The 20,550-nt window shown below is 36.3% G+C and overlaps 1 protein-coding gene across 2 annotated transcripts in view; it reads left to right on the top strand.

Annotated features, from left to right (window-relative positions):
• GPSM2 (G protein signaling modulator 2) overlaps positions 1-20,550 on the top strand; it is a 58,394-nt gene that overhangs the window by 21,947 nt on the left and 15,897 nt on the right. For both annotated transcript variants that reach the window (XM_082687580.1, XM_082687579.1), the window contains 8 exons: positions 55-197; positions 999-1,122; positions 1,236-1,351; positions 4,163-4,318; positions 5,220-5,328; positions 6,193-6,322; positions 12,481-12,551; positions 18,798-18,974. In XM_082687580.1, the coding sequence (XP_082543706.1) occupies positions 55-197; positions 999-1,122; positions 1,236-1,351; positions 4,163-4,318; positions 5,220-5,328; positions 6,193-6,322; positions 12,481-12,551; positions 18,798-18,974 (1,026 nt within the window). The remainder of the gene's footprint in view (positions 1-54; positions 198-998; positions 1,123-1,235; positions 1,352-4,162; positions 4,319-5,219; positions 5,329-6,192; positions 6,323-12,480; positions 12,552-18,797; positions 18,975-20,550) is intronic.

Genomic DNA, 20,550 nt, shown 5'->3' with positions numbered 1-20,550 from the left:
AGAATAATTGGCTTCTGACTTCATAATGTAAATTCTGCTGATATCTTCATCTAGGTGGGAGAAGCAAGAGCACTTTACAATCTTGGAAATGTGTATCACGCCAAAGGGAAAAGTTTTGGCTGCCCTGGTCCTCAGGACATAGGAGAATTTCCAGAAGAAGTGAGAAACGCCCTCCAGGCAGCTGTGGATTATTATGAGTAAGTAACAATAAGTAGCAGTCATATGGCCCACCTAAGCCACAGATCTGCTCTGTTCTTTATCCAGTAATACATTCTTAAGTTTGGCAAAAGTTTTAGAGTTATGGACTAGCAAGTAAAAATAAACCATCAGATTGCTGCTGTGATAGTTTTAGTTCAGTAGTAATCCCCTCCCCAGGAAAGGTTTCCTTTAAATTGTTAACCAGTGCCACTTAGTGGCAAAAACAAGAAATATCTAAATCAATAGCCTAAATTATGTGGAGTAAATTTAGTCTCTTACTAGTAGATCTTCCATAAAACTTCTTAGCTCTAAGGGTTCCAAGACTGACCTTGTTTTTGACTTTGGACAGAAACCCGCCTGAATGATTCAGTAAAGTATTCCTGGTTATTTACTATAATCACCCTCCATCTTAGGTATATCTTTTTTTTTTTTTTTTTTTTTTTTATTAAGATTTTATTTATTTACTTAGAGTGTACACATGAGCCGGGGCGGTTGGTCAGGGGGGATGGCTGGGGAAGGGCCAGAGGGAGAGAGAATCTCAAACAGACTTCTGCTGAGCATAGAGTCTGACATGGGGCCCAGTCTCACAACCCTGAGATCATGGTACGAGCTGAAATCAAGAGTGAGACGCTCGACCCACTGAGTCCCGCAGGCACCCCTTTCATAGATGGAGCTTTAAAATGTGGTACATTATGGCTCTAAGCTTATTTAAAATTTTTTTGATAAAAAGAATTTGATTTGTAAATCAAATTAATACATTTTTTTCTCAAACTTATTTTTTCACAACTTTTTTTATTTAGAGAAAACCTATCACTAGTGACTGCTTTGGGTGATCGAGCAGCCCAAGGACGTGCCTTTGGAAATCTTGGAAACACACATTACCTCCTTGGCAACTTCAGGGATGCGGTTATAGCTCATGAGCAGGTATAGTACAAGGCTTTGGAGCCAGATCATTTTCTCCATCAGTGTTTTGAACAGTGATTAGATTATTCTCTGGTTGTATTATAGCTATATCTAATTAGAATTTTCTGTTTCAGCGTCTCCTTATTGCAAAAGAATTTGGAGATAAAGCAGCTGAAAGAAGAGCATATAGCAACCTTGGAAATGCATATATATTTCTTGGTGAATTTGAAACTGCCTCTGAATACTACAAGTTAGTCTATTATTTCTGTAGATAAATGTAAAATGAGTAGTTACGCAGTCCTATTAAATGATAGGCTCTGGGTTTAAAACCTGTTTTTTGCACATTATTAGCAGCAGGACTTTGTGCTTCTAAGCCTCAGTTTCTTCATTGTAACAGATAATGCCAATTCCGTGCTTTTGGTATTATTGTGAGGATTGAATAAAAGGATAAATTCAGCACTTAATTCGCATAGGACCTGGTACCTTAGCTTTAGTGGTAGTGCTATGACTCCTTTATATTTTTGTTAGTTTTTATCTTTAAAACTAATTGTTTTTAAATGAAATTCTGAACTTTTAAATCTTTTAAACCTGTTTAGCATGTGTGGTGTATATATTTATGTGTTTCTGGTCTTGTCTTTTTTTTAACCTAATTATGTGTTTTGAAGAAAAGCCAAAAGAAAGCCTGTTAACAAAAATATGCCCTAGTTTTCTCCAGTGATCACTGAATTTTTTTCCCCCACCATCACACCCCCTTGTTGAGCAGTTCCCCTGAGGATCTTTGATCCTCACTGTAAGCTCAGGCCCCATTCACTTACCTGAGGAGTTGGCAAACCCAGCTTCTTCTGTGAAGGGTCTTTCTGATCTATCAATAGACTGGAAACGTAGGTATAGCAAAGTATAAACTCTTTGAGATTGTCCAGTCTATGTTTTCTAGTTTAGAGTTTTCTCTATTAGTGGAGATTGAAGACCCATGTAGGCCTTAGGCAGAAGCTAGTTTGAACCACAGATACAGTGATTGATTTGTATTTTATTGTTAAAGAATCTAATGTGATTTTGAATAGTTTGTCATCTTAAAAAAACCATAAAATTGCTTTTAGATCCATCTAAAAAACTAGAATGTCATCCCATCCTAAACATTGACCAGTGGTTAATATTTGTTGGTTGGTTAGATAAATATGAAATGCCCTCCCAAATAAATTACTATATAAGGAGTATATATTTTGATTTTTTTTTTTAAGATTTTATTTATTTGTCAGAGAGAGAGAGGAAGAGAGAGAGAGCACAGGCAGACAGAATGGCAGACAGAGGCAGAGGGAGAAGCAGGCTCCCTGCTGAGCAAGGAGCCCGATGTGGGACTCGATCCCAGGACACTGGGATCATGACCTGAGCCGAAGGTAGCTGCTTAACCAACTGAGCCACCCAGGCGTCCCTATATTTGATTTTTAAATAGAAAAGTTTCTTATATTTTAAAGCAGAAGACATAGAAATATCTTAATTAATAAATGATCTACTTGTATTAAATACTAAAAAGTTCTGTAATAAAGAGGATGGTAGCTATTTGACTCGAAAGCATGGGTATAAAGTAATGAAACTTCTTCCCAATGCCCTCTCCATAAGTAGGCTAGAACTCAGAACTCTCCTTTAGAATTGTTTTCAGGACCACAGAAGAGGAATGTCTTAACATTTTAAAGATTTTTTAACATTTTATTTATTCATGAGAGACTGAGAGAGAGAGGCAGAGGGAGAAGCAGGCTTCCTGGAGCAGGGAGCTAGATGTGAGACTCGATCCCAGGACCCCAGGATTACAACCTGAGCCAAAGGCAGACACTTAACTGACTGAGCCACCCAGGCGCCCCTGCCTTAATATTATAAAATTTATATCCTTCAGGATAGAAAGCAGTGGTTTGGTAAACCTACTTTAGCAATTGAATTTGGTTCCAGAAGGACTTCTGAACATTTACAAATTAACTATACCCTCAAAGAATAATGGTGTGCCAGAAAGATAGCCCAGGATCTGAAAGCAAATCCAAAAGTCTTCTAAAAATGTTTGAGAGGAGGCAATGTTAGAGTAAGTGTGTAGCCTCCCAAGGTAACAGATTTGAAGGTATCATCATTTAAGTATATAATTTCAGCTTTGTTTGCTTAAACCTATCATATTATCATCTACTTATTTTTCATATATTATAAATCATATGAAGTATTTATAGTATTTGGCAGAAATTATAGGAGTCATTTAAGTTACTGGATCTAAAGCATCTGTAGGATTAAGTGCTGATGATAAGAATAAAAACAGTATTAACATTTATTAGCATCTACTGTGAACAAGATGCTATTCTAAGCACTTTGTATATACTAATTCATTTAATCTTCGCAAAACCCTGTGAGGTATTTTCTCCATTTAATATATGAAGAAACGGAGAGAGGTTGAGAGACTTGCAGAGCTAATAATTGGCAAAGTTGGGATTTGAACCCAGTCTGGCTCTAGGATCCACACTCTTAGCTGCTACACTAGCTTCTCATTGACGATTCAATGAGTATAGGTAGAATTTAGTTAATATTTAAATATGGTATTTAATATTTTTCAGAAATCAGTGACTAATAACCTATACATTAGAATTTTAACCAAGTATTTTGAGTTTTGACAAAATGCAAAGACAACAGTATGATTGCAAAGTGAGGTTGTATGTACAAAAATTCTCTTTTTTTGCCCCTACAACTGGGACAGTTTTTTAAAATGTTAAAAAAAAACTATATTATATAATCTGTAGGGGTATTTAATCTCATATTTCAATATTCTTTTTCTCTGAAGAGTTAATAGGACTCTCAAATTTATTCTTAGAATCTGGATTTGGTTTTTGTGTTTCCAAGACATCTTTTCATTTTGTCTAAAAGTAGTGGAGAAAGTGTGGGATATTGAACTCTAAAATAGATGTACTGTAAAGGCAGAAGGAAAAAGAGTTTTATTTTACAATTTATTTTACAATGTTTTGTATAATAATTTACAAGTATTATAGCCAAAAATAAAAATGATCATTGTGTGAGAACTAATTTCTTTTTTTAGAAAGACACTACTATTGGCTCGACAGCTTAAAGACAGAGCTGTCGAAGCACAGTCTTGTTATAGTCTTGGAAACACATATACTTTGCTTCAAGACTATGAAAAGGCCATTGATTATCATCTGAAGCACTTAGCAATTGCTCAAGAGCTAAATGATAGGTAAGTTACACACTTTTTTACTAAAATTAAAATATAGATGCATTATTGAGCCCCTAGAGTTTTTCCTTTGTTTTTGTTTCCTTTGTTTTCTTTGAAATTTTTAATCAAGGAATTTCTTCTGCTTTAGTCACCTCCTCTCTATATTATTGTTTGAAGGACTAGCATGTCTTAGAAGATGAGAGTGCTCCATATAGCCTTGAACCAAGACAGTAAAGAGGTCACAAACTCAATTGCCTCCTGACTAGATTAGTGTGGGAATAGTGGTCAACTTACAGATAAGGGCCAATATAAAGCTCCTCAGCTCCAGCTCATTTGGCTAGGCAGGACAGAGGATCTATGATGTCCAAATATTTCTCTTTTTTAAAGAGAAGCTGGAAGTCCTGAGTTTTATATGAAATCTTCTGATTTTTAAATGTTGATGGCTATTTTTTAAAAAACGGTATGAAAAAGCAGTGTATCTCTACGCATTTAGTCTGTAATGTTTGCTTTAGGAGACAGATTTTTACTTCATTATGAAGAATTTCTCTGTAGTTGTTCAAAGTAAAGTATGCTACTTCTAGTGAGTTCTCTCTCCCCAGTAGTATTCAAACATGGACTGAATGATTACCTGGGCTATCATGAAAAGAAAATGGAGTCGTTTAGAAGGACCTATCCAAGAGATTTTATTATTTCATAATAAATTGTATGTTTTAAAAGAATGTTTCCCATTTTAATACCTGACTCTGATTTCCGTATTATCTGGGTATTCTAATAAATCTCTAATATTAAGATAGTATGTTCCTTTATGAAAGACCAAATAAATCCAAGGCATTATTTATACCTTTAATTACTTCTAGATAGCTTTTATTCCACGTATAGCTCTCTTTCAGATAACCCATGTTAGCTTTGAATTGTTTTGTAGAATTGGTGAGGGAAGAGCATGCTGGAGCTTAGGAAATGCGTACACTGCTCTAGGGAATCATGATCAAGCGATGCATTTTGCTGAAAAGCACTTGGAAATTTCAAGAGAGGTATGAAACTAAAACACTGCTATCTGTGCTGTTATGGTTCACAAATTAGCAGGGTTGGGGGAAGCCCTGTTATTTCTCTAGATTGCTCCTATGTGACCTAGTAATAAATTTAACTATGTTATTCCCTTGGCATAAGAACTGCACAAGGCATTTTGAGATACAAATCAGAGGTCTCTTTGCATTGGCCTTGATGTAGGAAGACAGGAAAGTAAGGCCAAGCATGGCAGAATAGAAAGATTACAAAATATGCCTCCCATCTCTACATGGAAAAGTAGCATGGTATAGAAACAAAAACATGTTTTGTTTTGTAAACCAATCACGGATTTTTTCGTGTTGCAGTTCTGTCACTTTCTGGCTATTTAAGATTAGAAACCTTTTCTGAGTCTCATTTATCTCATTTATAAAATGGGACAAATAATATCTACCTTGCCGATCATTGTAAGAATTAGAGATAGTGTATATAAAACTGCCCAGTGTATTGTCTAGTGCTGGTTTAATATATATTAACTATTATTGTGGAATGGAAACAAAATTAGGAAATTTTAATCATGTGATGCCAAGTCAGTCTGTCACAGAATAACTTACATTATTATTAAATACAATTGTAGAAGTTAAAAGCAACTAATATTTAGAGAATGAATTGATACAATATAATTAGCTCTTCTATTGCCATACTTACAGAAATTTCTATTTTCTTTAAAACAATTATTGAAAAAAACCATTTAATTCAGTCTCTTAATTCTGATATAACAATTTTCATTTCTCTATATTTTCTTGAGTTTTGGGTTCACAACATTTTCAGCTAATCTTCACCATTTTTTGTCTTTTAATACTACTCTAAAATATAAATGCTTGTGGTTGTAGGTTGGGGATAGAAGTGGTGAACTAACAGCACGACTAAATCTCTCAGATCTTCAAATGGTTCTTGGTCTGAGCTACAGCACAAATAATTCAATAATGTCTGAAAATATTGAAATTGATAACAGTTTGCATGGTAAGTAATAGGTCTTCAAACCCAATTTCTTTATCCTCAATTACATTTACATTACATACCACATGTTTACCATGTCCAGAGAGAATATATAACATAGGAAACTTAACTTTTTAAAATACCTTTTTGGGGCACCTGGGTGGCTCAGTGGGTTAAGCCGCTGCCTTCGGCTCAGGTCATGATCTCAGGGTCCTGGGATCGAGTCCCGCATCGGGCTCTCTGCTCAGCAGGGAGCCTGCTTCCCTCTCTCTCTGCCTGCCTCTCTGTCTACTGTGATCTCTCTCTGTCAAATAAATAAAATTAAAAAAAAAAATTTTTTTAAAAAATGACTTTTTGCTTTACCCTGTCCTATTGGTTTATCAATATAGAATATAGTATTTTCAGCTGTTATCATGAACTTAGGAATGGTAAAGTTATGATGATTTTCTTTTGTAAAAATACATTTAAATTCTCTATAAGCTCATTCAAAAGTTTGTATATGTGGGGCGCCTGGGTGGCTCAGCGGGTTAAGGCCTCTGCCTTCGGCCCGGGTCGCGGTCCCAGGGTCCTGGGATCGAGCCCCGCATCGCACTCTCTGCTCAGTGCAGAGCCTGCTTCTCTCTCTCTCTCTCTGCCTGCCTCTCTGCCTACTTGTGTTCTCTGTTAAATAAATAAATAAAATCTTTAAAAAAAAAAAAGTTTGTATATGTGAAGATGACAAAATTAAAACATATTGTTTGGTTATTTTTGATTCAAATGTTTCTACGTATATGATTTTTATTTAGTTATTTTCTCCCCCCCTTTTTAAAAAAGATTTTATTTATTTATTTATTTATTTGAGAGTTGGGGGGTAATAGCAAACAGGGGGAGGGAGAGGGGCAAGCAGACTACAGTCAGTGTGGAGCCTGATGCAGGTCCCCATTTCACGACCCTGAGATGACGGCCTGAGCTGGAATCTAGAGACAGACACTTACCTGATTGAGCAATGCAGGCCCCCCTCCCATTTAATTTCTAAGGTGATCTCTTAGCATTATTACTTTTTTTTTTTTTTTTTAATTCAGAAAACCTGGGAAATTTTTAGGTCAGCACCTACAGAAAGATTTGGTTTGACATTGCTACAGGGAAAGACATGCTGGACTGTCTCTATTTCTACATGAAAAAAATTGTACTTTTTTTTTTAAGTAAGCCTTATGTGCCATATGAGGCTTGAACTCATGACCCTGAGATCAAGAGTCATACACTCTACTGACTGAGCCAACCAACCAGGTGCCCCCCAAATTCTACCTCTGATTAAAGAAATAAAAAGGGACAATAATTTAATACTTTGTACATGCTTGTGTGAGATCCATTTTACAGATCTGGCCGAAGCTTTAAAAATTCTTAGTCTGATAAAAGGTACCAATACAGATTAATGTTTTGAACTTGAAAGTCAGTGAAAAATCGAACTTTCATCTGTTTCCTTGTCTAACCCATATAAAGAAAGGAAGAAGGAAGAGATATTAGCAGCTTAGTCAGACTTTGAAAGAACATATAGTGAAAGATTCTGAAGTATGGGTAATTTATGGGACTGTGTGCTTTGCAACTGAGTAATGGGCTGTAAAATTTCTCTGCTTAATTTTCAAGTAGGTTATGTTGTAATATTTCTGATATTTTAACAAACTATTACTTGTCCTCATGGACCCCTCTAACTATAGACCCATTTTTTCGTTCCCACTTATTAAAAAAAACCTTGAAAATATTATTAATGTTCATTTCTTTACTTCTTCACCTCCCATTCCCTGCTCAAGTCACTCTACTCGGGCTTTGGCTCCATCGTGACACTGAAATCTTTTCAAGGTTACCAGAGATCTCCATTTTACCAAATCATTGGTCAGGTTACTTGATTTCTCATTGATATTTCCTACTGCTGATCATTCCCTTCTCAAAATACTTTCTTTGGTATTCCAGGATTATCCTCCTTTTCTGGTTTGCTCTTACCTCACTGGCCACTCTCAGTCATCATTACTGTCTCCTTATCATCTTTACATCCTTGAAATTTGTAGTGCCCAGAGATCAGTTCTTTTTTTTTTTTTTTTTTAAGATTTTATTTATTTATTTGCTAGAGACATAGCGAGAGAGGGAACACAAGCAGGGGGAGTGAGAGAGGAAGAAGCAGGTTCCCCGCAGAGTAGGGAGCCCATTGCGGGGGCTTGATCCCAGGACCCTGGGATCATGACCTGAGCCGAAGGCAGATGCCCAACAACAGAACCACCCAGGTGCCCGCAGAGATCAATTCTTGGATCTTTTCTTCCTTTCCCCTTCCATCTCTCCCTCCCTATTATCTGTCTATCTTGTCCTTCCTTCCTTTCTGATTTTATCCTTTTTCCTCTTATTGTATACTCTAGATCTACTTCTTTTTCTTTCTTTTTTTAAAGATTTTATTTTTTAAAGATTTTTTTTAAACATACTTGATTTTTTTTTAAAGATTTTATTTATTTATTTGACAGACAAAGATCAGGAGTAGGCAGAGAGAGAGAGAGGAGGAAGCAGGCTTCCTGCTGAGCAAAGAGCCCGATGCGGGTCTTGATCCCAGGACCCTGGGATCATTACCTGAGCCAAAGACAGAGGCTTTAACCCACTGAGCCACCCGGGCTCCCCTAAAGATTTTATTTATTTGTCAGAAGAGGGCAAGAGCAGGGGGAGCGGCAGGCAGAAGCAGGCTCTGCACTGAACAAGCAGCTTGATGTGGGACTCAGTCTCAAGACCTTGGGATCATGACCTGAGCCAAAGGCAGACGCTTATCCAACTGAGCCACGCAGGCATCCCAAGATTTTATTGATTGATTGATTGATTTGACAGAGGGAGCAAGCATGAGCCAGGGGGAGAGACAGAGAAGCAGACTACTTGCTGATCAGGGAGCCCGATGCAGGGCCCAATCCAAGAACCCTATGATCATGACCTGAGCTGAAAGCAGACACTTAACTGACTGGGCTACCCAGGTACCCCTAGATGAGTGCTTCTAATAGAACTTTCTGTGAAGATGGAAATATTGTAGATCTAATCTGTCTAGTACAATAGCCTCTAGCCATATGTGGCTCTTGAGAACTTGCAGTGTGGCTAGTGCAAAAGTGGAAATTAATTCTTAATATTATTAATTATAATTAATTAAAAAGTTAAGGGCCTCTGGGTGGCTCAGTCAGTTAATTGGCTGCCTTCAGCTCAGGTCATGATCCTACGGTCCTGGGACTAAGCCCCATGTCAAGCTCCCTGCTCAGCAGAGAGCCTGCTTCTTCCTCTTCCTCTGCCTGCCACTCTGCCTACTTGAGTGCGCATGTGCTTGCATGTGCACTCTCTCTCTCTCTCTGCCAAAAAAAAAAAAAAAAAAGAGTCACATGTGACTAGTCTCAGTTTGGGCTCCTTGCTCAGTGGGGAGCCGGCTTCTCCCCCTGCTTATGCTCTCTCTCCCTCTCTCTTCCTCTGACAAACAAATAAAATCTTTTTTAACAAATGTAAAAACAAAAAATAAAAGAAAGTAGAAGGCAAAAAATAGTAACAGAAGTTAATGAAATTAAAACAAAGATTCAATAGAGAGATTTGGTTCTTTAGAAAGACTAGGGGCACTTGGGTGGCTCAGGGGGTTAAAGCCTCTGGCTTCGCCTTGCCTTCAGCTCAGGTCATAGTTCCAGGGTCCTGGAATCGAGCCCCACGTCAGGCTCTCTGCTCAGCGGGGAGCCTGCTTCCCCCTCTCTCTCTGCCTACTTGTGATCTCTGCTTGTCAAATAAATAAATAAAATCGTTTTAAAAATGCCTATAAATTAAAAATAAGACAGATAACCCCCCCCCAAAAATCATCAAAATGATGAACAGAAGAAATACAAATAGCCCATAAATATATGAAAAGATATTTAACTCATTTAATCAGGGAAAACGACAGTGAGGTTAATACTGGAAACTTATGAGGTGGCTAAAAATTAAAAGGTCTGAGAATACCAGTATTGAGATGTGGGTAATAGAAACTCTTACTCAGTGCTGACAGTGACAGAAATATATCTACTCTCAAGAACAATCTGGCAATATTCTGGGAAAGTTGTGAATGTAGTAAGCATACGCATACTGCTGATAGCCAAACTGGAAGAAATTCTTTCTCATGCCACTAAGATGTATTTCCAAGAATTTCTGTAGTAGTACTTATTTATATGATTTTTTTTAAAAAATGGAATCAACCTATAAATCTGTCCCTAGTAGAACAGATAAAGAATTTCCTAGTCCTAAAATGGCAATGAAAATTAAACTAAACTACACATAGCAACTTGGCTGAATCTCTCAAACGTAAGGTTTCTCAAAGGAATCAAGTTAGATGATACATAAACTATGAGAGCATTTATTTACTATATCATAAGCTATGTTGCTTAGAGAGCTATTCATATGTAATGAAAATTTAAAAATTACCATGAGGAGGCAAGTTACAGGAAGAGTCACATAGATGAGGAATTAATGTGTTGATAATGGTTTATTTCTTAAGCTGGGTATTAGGTATCATATATTCCTTATAGTATGTCTTTAAAATATTGCTTAATCTTTAAAATATTGAATGGATATGAAAATTCTATTTTAATGATTATTAAAAAGAAATTTGAGAAAGTTTTAATTTAACATTTAATGTGATCTTAAAATGAAAGTGAGTGACTTAGGAAAGAGTTACAACAGGGACACCTAGCTGGCTCGGTCAATAGAACATGCGACTTTTTTTTTTTTTAAGATTTTTATTTTTTTTATTTATTTATTTTTTTTAAGATTTTATTTATTATTTATTTGACACAGAGAGATCACAAGTAGGCAGAGAGGCAGGCAGAGAGAGAGAGGAGGAAGCAGGCTCCCTGCTGAGCAGAGAGCCCGATGCGGGACTCGATCCCAGGACCCCGAGATCATGACCTGAGCCGAAGGCAGCGGCTTAACCCACTGAGCCACCCAGGCGCCCTAAGATTTTTATTTATTTGACAGAGATCACAAGTAGGCAGAGAGGCAGGCGGGGTGGGGTGCAGGGGGAAGGAGGAAGCAGGCTCCCTGCTGAGCAGAGAGCCCAATGCGGGGCTCAATCCCAGAACCCTGAGATCATGACCTGAGCCAAAGGCAGAGGCTTTAACCCACTGAGCCACCCAGGCACCCCAGAACATGCTACTCTTAATTTTGGGATCATGAGTTCAAGTTCTACATTGGGCATGGAGCCTACTTTAAAAAAAAAAAAAAAAAAAGGAACAAGATATAGTACTAAAAATGTTATTTTATTAGCTCAAAACTGAAGGCCTAAAGCCTTTTTAAAAAAATATTTATTTATGCATAAAAAACAGAGAGAGGCAGAGGGAGAAGCAGGCTCCCTGCTCAGGGAGCCCAATGTGAGACTTTATCCCAGGACACAGGGATCGTGACCCAAGCTAAAGGTAGACGCTTAACTATCTGAGCCACCCATGCACCCTCTAAAGCCTTTTCTTCAGGTTTTTACTTTCTTAAACTGCTGTACAGCTTTTTTTCCTCCTTTATTTAATTTGAAATTTTTTTCAGTTTTATTGAAAAATGATATACATGACTAATTTTAAGGTGTAAAAGCAAGATGGCTTGATTTTCTCGTGATGAACATCCTTACGATAAACCCTCTTAGCAGCTTCCCTAAGTATCATAGAGCAATGTTGACTATAGTCGTCATGTTGTATATTATATTCTCTAGTACATATTTACTTTATAACCAAAGTTTATACCTTTTGACCACGTTCCCCTCCCCTAATCCCCTCTGCTTCTGATAAGCAGATCTCTTTTTCCTAGTTTGGGTTTTTTTTTTTTTTTTTAAGATTCCACTATAAGTGAGATCATACAGGATTTGTCCTTCTCATTTTTTCTTTTAAGAGTCTGTGGATAGTATATAACCAGTTATTATAAAATGCCTTTTCTAAATTAATGGGTAATGCTAGAACCAAAGTTAGTTTCCAACCAAAATGTAGCTTCCGTACATCAAAGCATTTTGGAGGGAGTGGATATTCTATTTTTTTGTATTTGGTATGGAAAATTATTATTCTTAAAAGAATACATGTTTGTACAAGTTTCCTCCTTCCATATGGGCTTGTGTAACAGACTTTAAAATTGAATAACCTAGTGATGCTGTACTCTTAAGGGCTCCCAGGTTTATTTGAATTAATTTTTTTTTTTCAAAGGTGCACGCCCCAAGTTTGGACGCCGACACAGTATGGAAAACATGGAACTTATGAAGTTAACACCAGAAAAGGTTAGCAGCTTTTATGTTTTAAATTTCTTGAACTGTTAAAATCAAATATTTAAATAACTTATAACTTAAATGAATAGTTTAAATAAACCTTGTCTTGTATAGGTATCACTTTAAAATTTTCCTTTAAAAAGAATGAGGAGGGGCGCCTGGGTGGCTCAGTGGGTTAAGCCGCTGCCTTCAGCTCAGGTCATGATCTCAGGTCATGATCTCAGGGTCCTGGGATCGAGTCCCGCATCGGGCTCTCTGCTCAGCAGGGAGCCTGCTTCCTCCTCTCTCTCTCTCTGCCTGCCTCTATGCCTACTTGTGATCTCTCTCTGTCAAATAAATAAATAAAATCTTTAAAAAAAAAAAAAAAAGAAAATAATAAAAAAATAAAAATAAAAAAAAAAAAAATAAAAAGAATGAGGAAAAAAGTATAAGTCCAAAAAGAATGTGTGTAGTATGATGCCACCTGTTCAAGAAGAGCATTATGCATAGATATCCTTTGTAGATGCATAAAACCTTTCCAGAAGCATATGTAAGAAAATTGCTAAGAATAGTTGCTTCTGGGAAAAATACTGGATGTCTGAGTTAGGAGAGATATTTACTTTATATATAGTTTGAACTGTTTGAATACTTTAACATGTACATGTATATTTTAATTAAAAGAAAAAATTTTAAAAGGTTAGGAAGCTTTTTTTTTTTCTCCCCCAACTAAGTAATGGCAAAATTATTGGCAAGGTTAATATTTATGATCAATCTAGTTTTTCTGGCTGCATTTCTTTTTTTTTTTTTTTTTTAAGATTTTTTATTTATTTACTTGACAGACAGAGATCACAAGTAGGCAGAGAGGCAGAGAGAGAGAGGAGGAAGCAGGCTCCCTGCTGAGCAGAGAGCCTAATGTGGGACTCTATCCCAGGACCCTGGGATCATGACCTGAGCCGAAAGCAGAGGCTTCAACCCACTGAGCCACCCAGGCGCCCCATCTGGCTGCATTTCTTAAAAGCATTTTCTTAACTGACAGATAACTTTTTATTCAAGATCTTGGTCTAGGCTTTTTTTTTTTTCTTTTTAAGAGAGAAGGGACTTTATAATTAGAGCTTATTTTTGTCTTTATTATTTTTTATTAAGTTTTTTGTTTTAATTCCAGGAGAGTTAACATAGAGTTATGAGTTTCAGGTGTACAATATAGTGATTCAGTACTTATATATACATTACTGAATGCTCATCACTCTAAGTGTACTCTTTTTTTTTTTTTTTAAGATTTTATTTATTTATTTGACAGAGATCACAAGTAGACAGAAAGGCAGGCAGAAAGAGGAGGAGGGGAAACAGGCCCTCCGCTGAGCATTGAGCCAGATGCGGGGCTCGATCCCACGACCCTGGGATCATGACTGGAGCCAAAGGCAGAGGCTTTAACCCACTGAGCCACCCAGGTGCCCCTCTAAGCGTACTCTTTAATCCCCATCACCTATACCACCCATCCCCCCCACCCTGGAAAAAGGTTTTTGAAAAAAAAAAAAATCTAGGCTACTTTCTTACACCTTCATTTAACTTAATTTTACATTGTTAAAGTAAGTGGTTGTTCTTTTATGGTATATTATATAAAATGCTTCTTATAAAATAAGTTCATTATAATAACTTTAGAAAATTTCAACAAGGAAATTAAAATTATCAGTAATCCCACCTCCCAGTTATTGTTATTTTGGTTTTTATTCATCTTGCGTTTTTGTATGAATACTGTCATATTTAAAGATATATTTTATAATGCATATTTAATATATCATTTCCATGTTAAATATTTCTCTGCCCTATTATTACAAGCATGTGTTTTTTTAATATTGACATTTTTGTGAGAATAGTTTTCAAAAGACTAACATCTAATTGATTTGAACTTATATCCAGTATCTTTTTTATTCCAGTCAGAGTTGTTCAAAAACTGAAAGACGTCATGATTTCCCCCAAATATCTACCTCTTACCTTGTCAGTTCTCAAAGCTGTCCAATCTGCAAATTATTTAAAAAAAAAAAAAAAAAAAACCTTTAAGTCAATTTAAGCCTCTTTTTCTTATTCTTGAGGAACATACTAATAAGTAGCGAAATTAATTTGCTACCTTGTGCCCAGCTGTGTACTAACCATAGATTCCTTTAAGAAGCTAACCAGATTCTTTTTTTGGGTGTTGAGTTTGAGAAGTTCTTTATAGATCATGCATACATGCCCTTTATCTGTAGTGTCATTTGCGAATATTTTCTCCCATTCCATGGGTTGCCTCTTTGTTTTGTTGACTGTTTCCTTTACTATGCAGAAGTTTTTATCTTGATGAAATCCCAAAAGTTCATTTTTCCTTTTGTTTTCCTTGACTTTGGAGACATGTTTTGAAAGAAGTTGCTGAAAAGGTTACTGCCTATGTTTTCCTTTAGGATTTTGATGGAATCCTATCTCACATTGAGGTCTTTCATCCACTTAGAGTTTATCTTTATGTATGGTGTAAGAGAATGGTCGAGTTTCATTCTTCTGTATAAAGCTGTCCAATTTTCCCAGCACCATTTATTGAAGAGACTGTCTTTTTTCCATTGGATATTTTTTCCTGCTTTGCCAAAGATTAGTTGACCACAGAGTTGAGGGTCCATTTCTTGGATTCTGGGTTCTCTATTCTGTTCCATGACCTATGTGTCTGTTTTTGTGCCAGTACCATGCTGTCTTGGAGATCATGGCTTTGCAGTATAGCTTGAAATAAGGCAACGTGATACCCCCAGCTTTTTCTTTTTTAACATTTCCTTGACGATTTGGGGTCTTTTCTGGTTCCATACAAATTTCAGGATTGTTTGTTCCAGCACTTTGAAAAAGGCCATTGGTATTTTTATCAGGATGACATTGAAAGTATAGATCGCTCTGGGCAGCATAGACATTTTAACAGTGTTTATTCTTCCAATCCATGAGCATGGAATGTTTTTGACATCTTTCCATGTCTTCTTCAATTTCCTTCGTAAGTGTTCTGTAGTATAGATCCTTTCCCTCTTTGGTTAGGTTTGTTCCAAGGTATCTTAAGGTTTTGGTGCTATTGTAAATGGAATCAACTCCCTAATTTCTCTTTCTACTGTTACATTGTTAGTGTATAGGAAACCAACTGATTTCTGTGCATTGATTTTGTAACCTGCCAGGTTACTGAATTGCTGTATGACTTATAGTAATCTGGGAGTAGTCTTTTGGGTTTCCACACAAAGTATCATGTCACCTGCAAAGAGAGGGAGTTTGACTTCTTCTTTGCCAATCTGAGTATCTTTTCTTTTTCTCTGATTGGTGTTGCTATGACTTCTCATACTTCTAGTACTATGTTGAACAACAGTGGCGAGAGTGGTCGTCCTTGTCATGTTCCTGATCTTAAGGGAAAGGCTCTCAGCTTTTCCCCATTGAGAAAAGCTCAATGTGGGCTTTTCATAGATGGTTTTTATGAAATTGAGCAATGTTCCCCCTATCCCTACACTCTGAAGAGTTTTAATAAGGAAAGGATGCTGTATTTTGTCAAATGCTTTTCCTGCATCAATTGAGAGGACTGTGTGGTTCTTGTCTCTTCTCTTACTTGTTTTATCATATCAATTGATTTGTGAATATTGAACCACCCTTGCATCTCAGGGATAAATCCCTGATTGTGATGGATAATCCTTTTAATGTACTTTTGGATCCTATTAGCTAGGATCTTGTTGAGAATTTTGGCATCCATATTCATCAGAGATACTGGTCTGTAATTCTCCTTTTTGATGAGGTCTTCACCTGGTTTTGGGATCAAGGTAATGCTAGCCTCATAGAATGAGTTTAGAAGTTTTCCTTCTATTTCTATTTTTTGAAACAGCTTCAGGAGAATAGGCATTATTTCTTCTTTCAATGTTTAGTAGAATTCTCCCACCTGGACTCTTGGTTTTTTTGCATAATTTTTGTTCGCTGCTCAGTCTCATTAGTGGCTGTCTAGGAAGCAAGTCAAAAAATGGGCAGAAGACATGAACAGACACTTCTCCAAAGAATATATACAAATAGATAACAGGCACATGAAAAAATATTCAACATCATTAGCCATCAGGGAAATTCAAATCAAAACCACACTGAGATACCACCTTATACCAGTTAGAATGGCAAAAACTGACAAGATAAGAAACAACAAATGTTGGAGAGGTTGTAGAGAAAGGGAACCCTCTTACACTGTTGGTGGGAACATAAGTTGGTGCAGCATTTTGGAAAACAGTGTGGAGGTTCCTCAAAAAGTTAAAAATAGAGCTACCCTATGACCCAGAAATTGCATTACTATTTACCCCCATAATACAGATGTAGTGAAAAGAAGGGCCACATGCACCCCAATGTTCATAGCAGCAATGTCCACAATAGCCAAACTGTGGAAGGAGCTGAGATGCCCTTCAACAGATGAATGGATGAAGGAGCTGTAATCCGTATGTACAATGGACTATTACTCAGCCATCAGAAAGGGTGAATACCCAACATTTGAATCAACATGGATAGAACTGGAGGATATTATGCCGAGTGAAGTAAGTTAAACAGAGAAAGACAATTATCAAATGATTTCACTTATTTGTGGAACATAGGGAATAGCATGGAAGATATTAGGAGAAGGAAGGGAAAAATGAAGTGGGGATAGTCAGAGGGGGAGACGAACCATGAGAGACTGTGGACTCCAGGAATCAAACTGAGGGTTTAAGAGGGGAGGGGGTGAGGGGATGGGTGAGCCTGGTGATGGGTATTAAGGAGGGCACATATTGCATGAAGCACTGGGTATTATGCACAGTGAATCATGGAACATTGCATCAAAAACTAATGATGTACTGTATGATGGCTAACATAACATAATAAAAAAATTATATTAAAAAAACAAACAGCTAACCAGATTCAACCCTGTAGTTTTCCAAGAGCCAAATAATGACAAGTTTTATCTTTAAAATATATTTGGAATTAGTTATTTTCTTTTCCTCATCATAAAGTTGCACTGAGTTATTTCATTAGTCTCAACAAAGTAAAGAAACATATATAAAGATAAAAGATGTCTGTCTTAGAGATGCTTCTTGGGAAAGAGTGTAACTGAAGGGGAGGTCTTGAGACCCTGGATGTCAGAAAACGCCTTTTTGCTACTCTCACATTTGATTCTAGTTCCACTTACATTGGAATTATTGGCTGGAAATAATTTTCCTTCGTAATTTTAAGGACATCGTTCCAGTCTGTGTTCTTCAGTGTTTTTGTTGAAAGGTCCAAGTAAGTATATAGGAAACATTTAAAATTTTTCACATTTCGAAACACTTGGGATATAGGTGGGTTTTATGTTCTAACATCTGGGGCCATTTAAGTTTTTCTTGAATCAGTAGACCCTGAAGTCCACTCTAGCAATAATTTCCCCTTATCACCTGTATGAGAAAAGGAATGGGGGCCTGTGGGGGGTGTGGTTCAGGGTATAGGGAGGCTTCATTTGATGCAGAGAGCTGGCTTAGTCGCTCACTAGCTGCCTGTGTCAGGTATGATAGCCTCAGGAATAGGACTTACTCTAATTTGTGCCTCATGGTATAACCATGAAAAAAATGTGTTTTATCAAATTATTAGTTATTATATAACATAGACTTTTGGACTTACTTGCAAACATTTAAGCCGCAAATGTCACATAGCTACTGTAAATACTGTAGGTTTCCCTTTCCACAGAGTGAATATTTGTTATATTGAGTCTGCTATTTAGAGGTTAAGTATATTTAAACTAGGTCTAGGCCTATATAAATTGCTCATTAGATGTTTTGCCTATTGAGAATTAGTAGCTGGTGAAAACAAAAAATATCAACCAAAAATTACTACTGCTTATATAAATTTTAATAATTTATTTTTAATTTTAAATTTATATATAAATTAATAATGTTAATTTCTACAGTTAAAAATTCTATGTGCATCCAAAATTTCCAGGTGTAACAGATTAACTAACTCACATCCAGAATAAAATTTGCTCTTTCCCTGACCATTCAAATTTTATTTTTATGGGATTTTGACAAACTGTTTTCTTAAGTTCTTAAAAGCCACCATTTTATGTTTTGGTAATGAGAAATCCACAGTATACATTTGGTACAAGCTGTTGAAAACAGTGAGACACACTGGCAAAAAGGAATTTAAGAGATCTAGCTGCCCCTCCACACAAAATGAGTGGTGACGGCAGGTTAATATTATAGAAAACCAGAGATTGTTTTTTTATTCATGTCCTGCTTTCCATTTTTTATATTTATAATTTTGTAGGTACAGAACTGGAACAGTGAAATTCTTGCTAAACAAAAGCCTCTTATTGCCAAACCTTCTGCGAAGCTGCTCTTTGTCAACAGATTGAAGGGGAAAAAATGCAAAACTAATTCCTCCACTAAAGTTCTCCAGGATGCCAGTAATTCCATTGATCACCGAATTCCAAATTCTCAGAGAGTATGTATAAAATAAGGTTTTGAGTATCTACAGTTTAGTATTCTCATACTGGAACTGAGTATTTGGAAATTTATATTGGACATTTAATACAAAATGCCATTTTTATTCAAAGAAGTCTTCCATATTTCCCTCTTTCTGTTGTCTTTAAAGCTAGAAACTATAATTTCTCCATTCATGTTGTTTCATTGCTTTGGACAGTAGTTGTCCCTATTTTCAAAAATACTACCTTTTATTTACTGGAGTGTCTCCCAGTAAAACTGTCCTTCTTTCAGCTTAGAAGTTAAACAAATGAAATTTAGATGATCAAGGATTTTAAAATACTAATTTAAAACAGTATCCGCTAGCATCAACTTCTGTTTATTTATACTGAAATTATAACAGTTACTAAAACTATTCTGATGAAACAAGAAACAAGTTAATTAAGAAATAAAATCTCTGGAGTATCTCTAATCTAGCTAAGTTATACTCTGATAAAAGAATCAAAATAAATTACAAAGATGATTCTTCAAATTACCAAGTCCATTTCTCAATGACAGCTTTTGGGAATATTGTGTTAGTCTTCTATTTATTTATTTTATTTTTTTTACAGACTTCTCTTGTCCCTTAAGAATTAGTTCTGCCCTTCTCCTAAGGCCTATAAAATGTACCTCTACTATAATATTTACATCATTATGAAAAAACAAAATACTTTTTATTAAACACTGCAACTGTCATTTTAAGCTTTGAAGCTTTCCAAGTAAAGTATGACTGGTTTCCCTCTGCCCCAAATATTCATTTATTTGAAGTTATATATTTTTTCAAGACCACATCTTTAATAAAGGACTTGGAAATCACAGTTCTTAGTTTTCAATTGGAAATTGGAAATCACTATTCTTAGTTTTCAGTTCTTAAATTAGTTTACTTTCAAATTCTGTTGTAGAATCTTAGAACTGAACTTTGAGCCTATTTAAAAATAAACTGCTTCAGATACTGAATGAATTTATATAATGAATACTGAATGAAGTTAAATTCATTCAGTATCTGAAGCAATTCCCCAGAGTGTGAGGTACATTTTTTTTTTAAGTTATTTATTTATTTATTTGAGACAGAGCGTGAGCAGGGGGAGTGGCAGGCAGAGGAAGAAGCAGACTCCTCACTGGGTAGGGAGCCAGTGCAAGACTGGATCCCAGGACCCTGGGATCATGAGCTGAGCTGAAGGCAAAAGCTCCCTGAGGTACATTTCTTTAGCCTTGGAAATATAAGGATTAAAAACTATATATAACTAGGGGCGTGTGAGTGGCTCAGTGGGTTAAGCCTCTGCCTTCAGCTCAGGTCATGATCCCAGGGTCCTGGGATCGAGCCCCACATCGGGTTCTCTGCTTGGCAGGGAGATTGCTTCCCCCACCCCCCTGCCTGCCTCCTGCCTACTTGTGATCTTTGTCCCTCTGTCAAATAAAATATTAAAAAAAAAAAAAAAAAAAAAAACCTATACATAACTAGAAGTGCCTTTTGTTAGTTGGATTGGAATAACTCTATTACCAAGGTTGCCATCTTGAATTCTTTATAATGAAAGTGTCAATTTTTATTTTTAATCTTC

Source organism: Mustela nivalis (assembly GCF_964662115.1).
Source record: "Mustela nivalis genome assembly, chromosome: 10".
NCBI lineage: Eukaryota > Metazoa > Chordata > Mammalia > Carnivora > Mustelidae > Mustela > Mustela nivalis.
The sequence above is the reverse complement of the archived record's forward strand: the minus strand, read 5'-3'. Positions and strand labels throughout refer to the sequence as shown.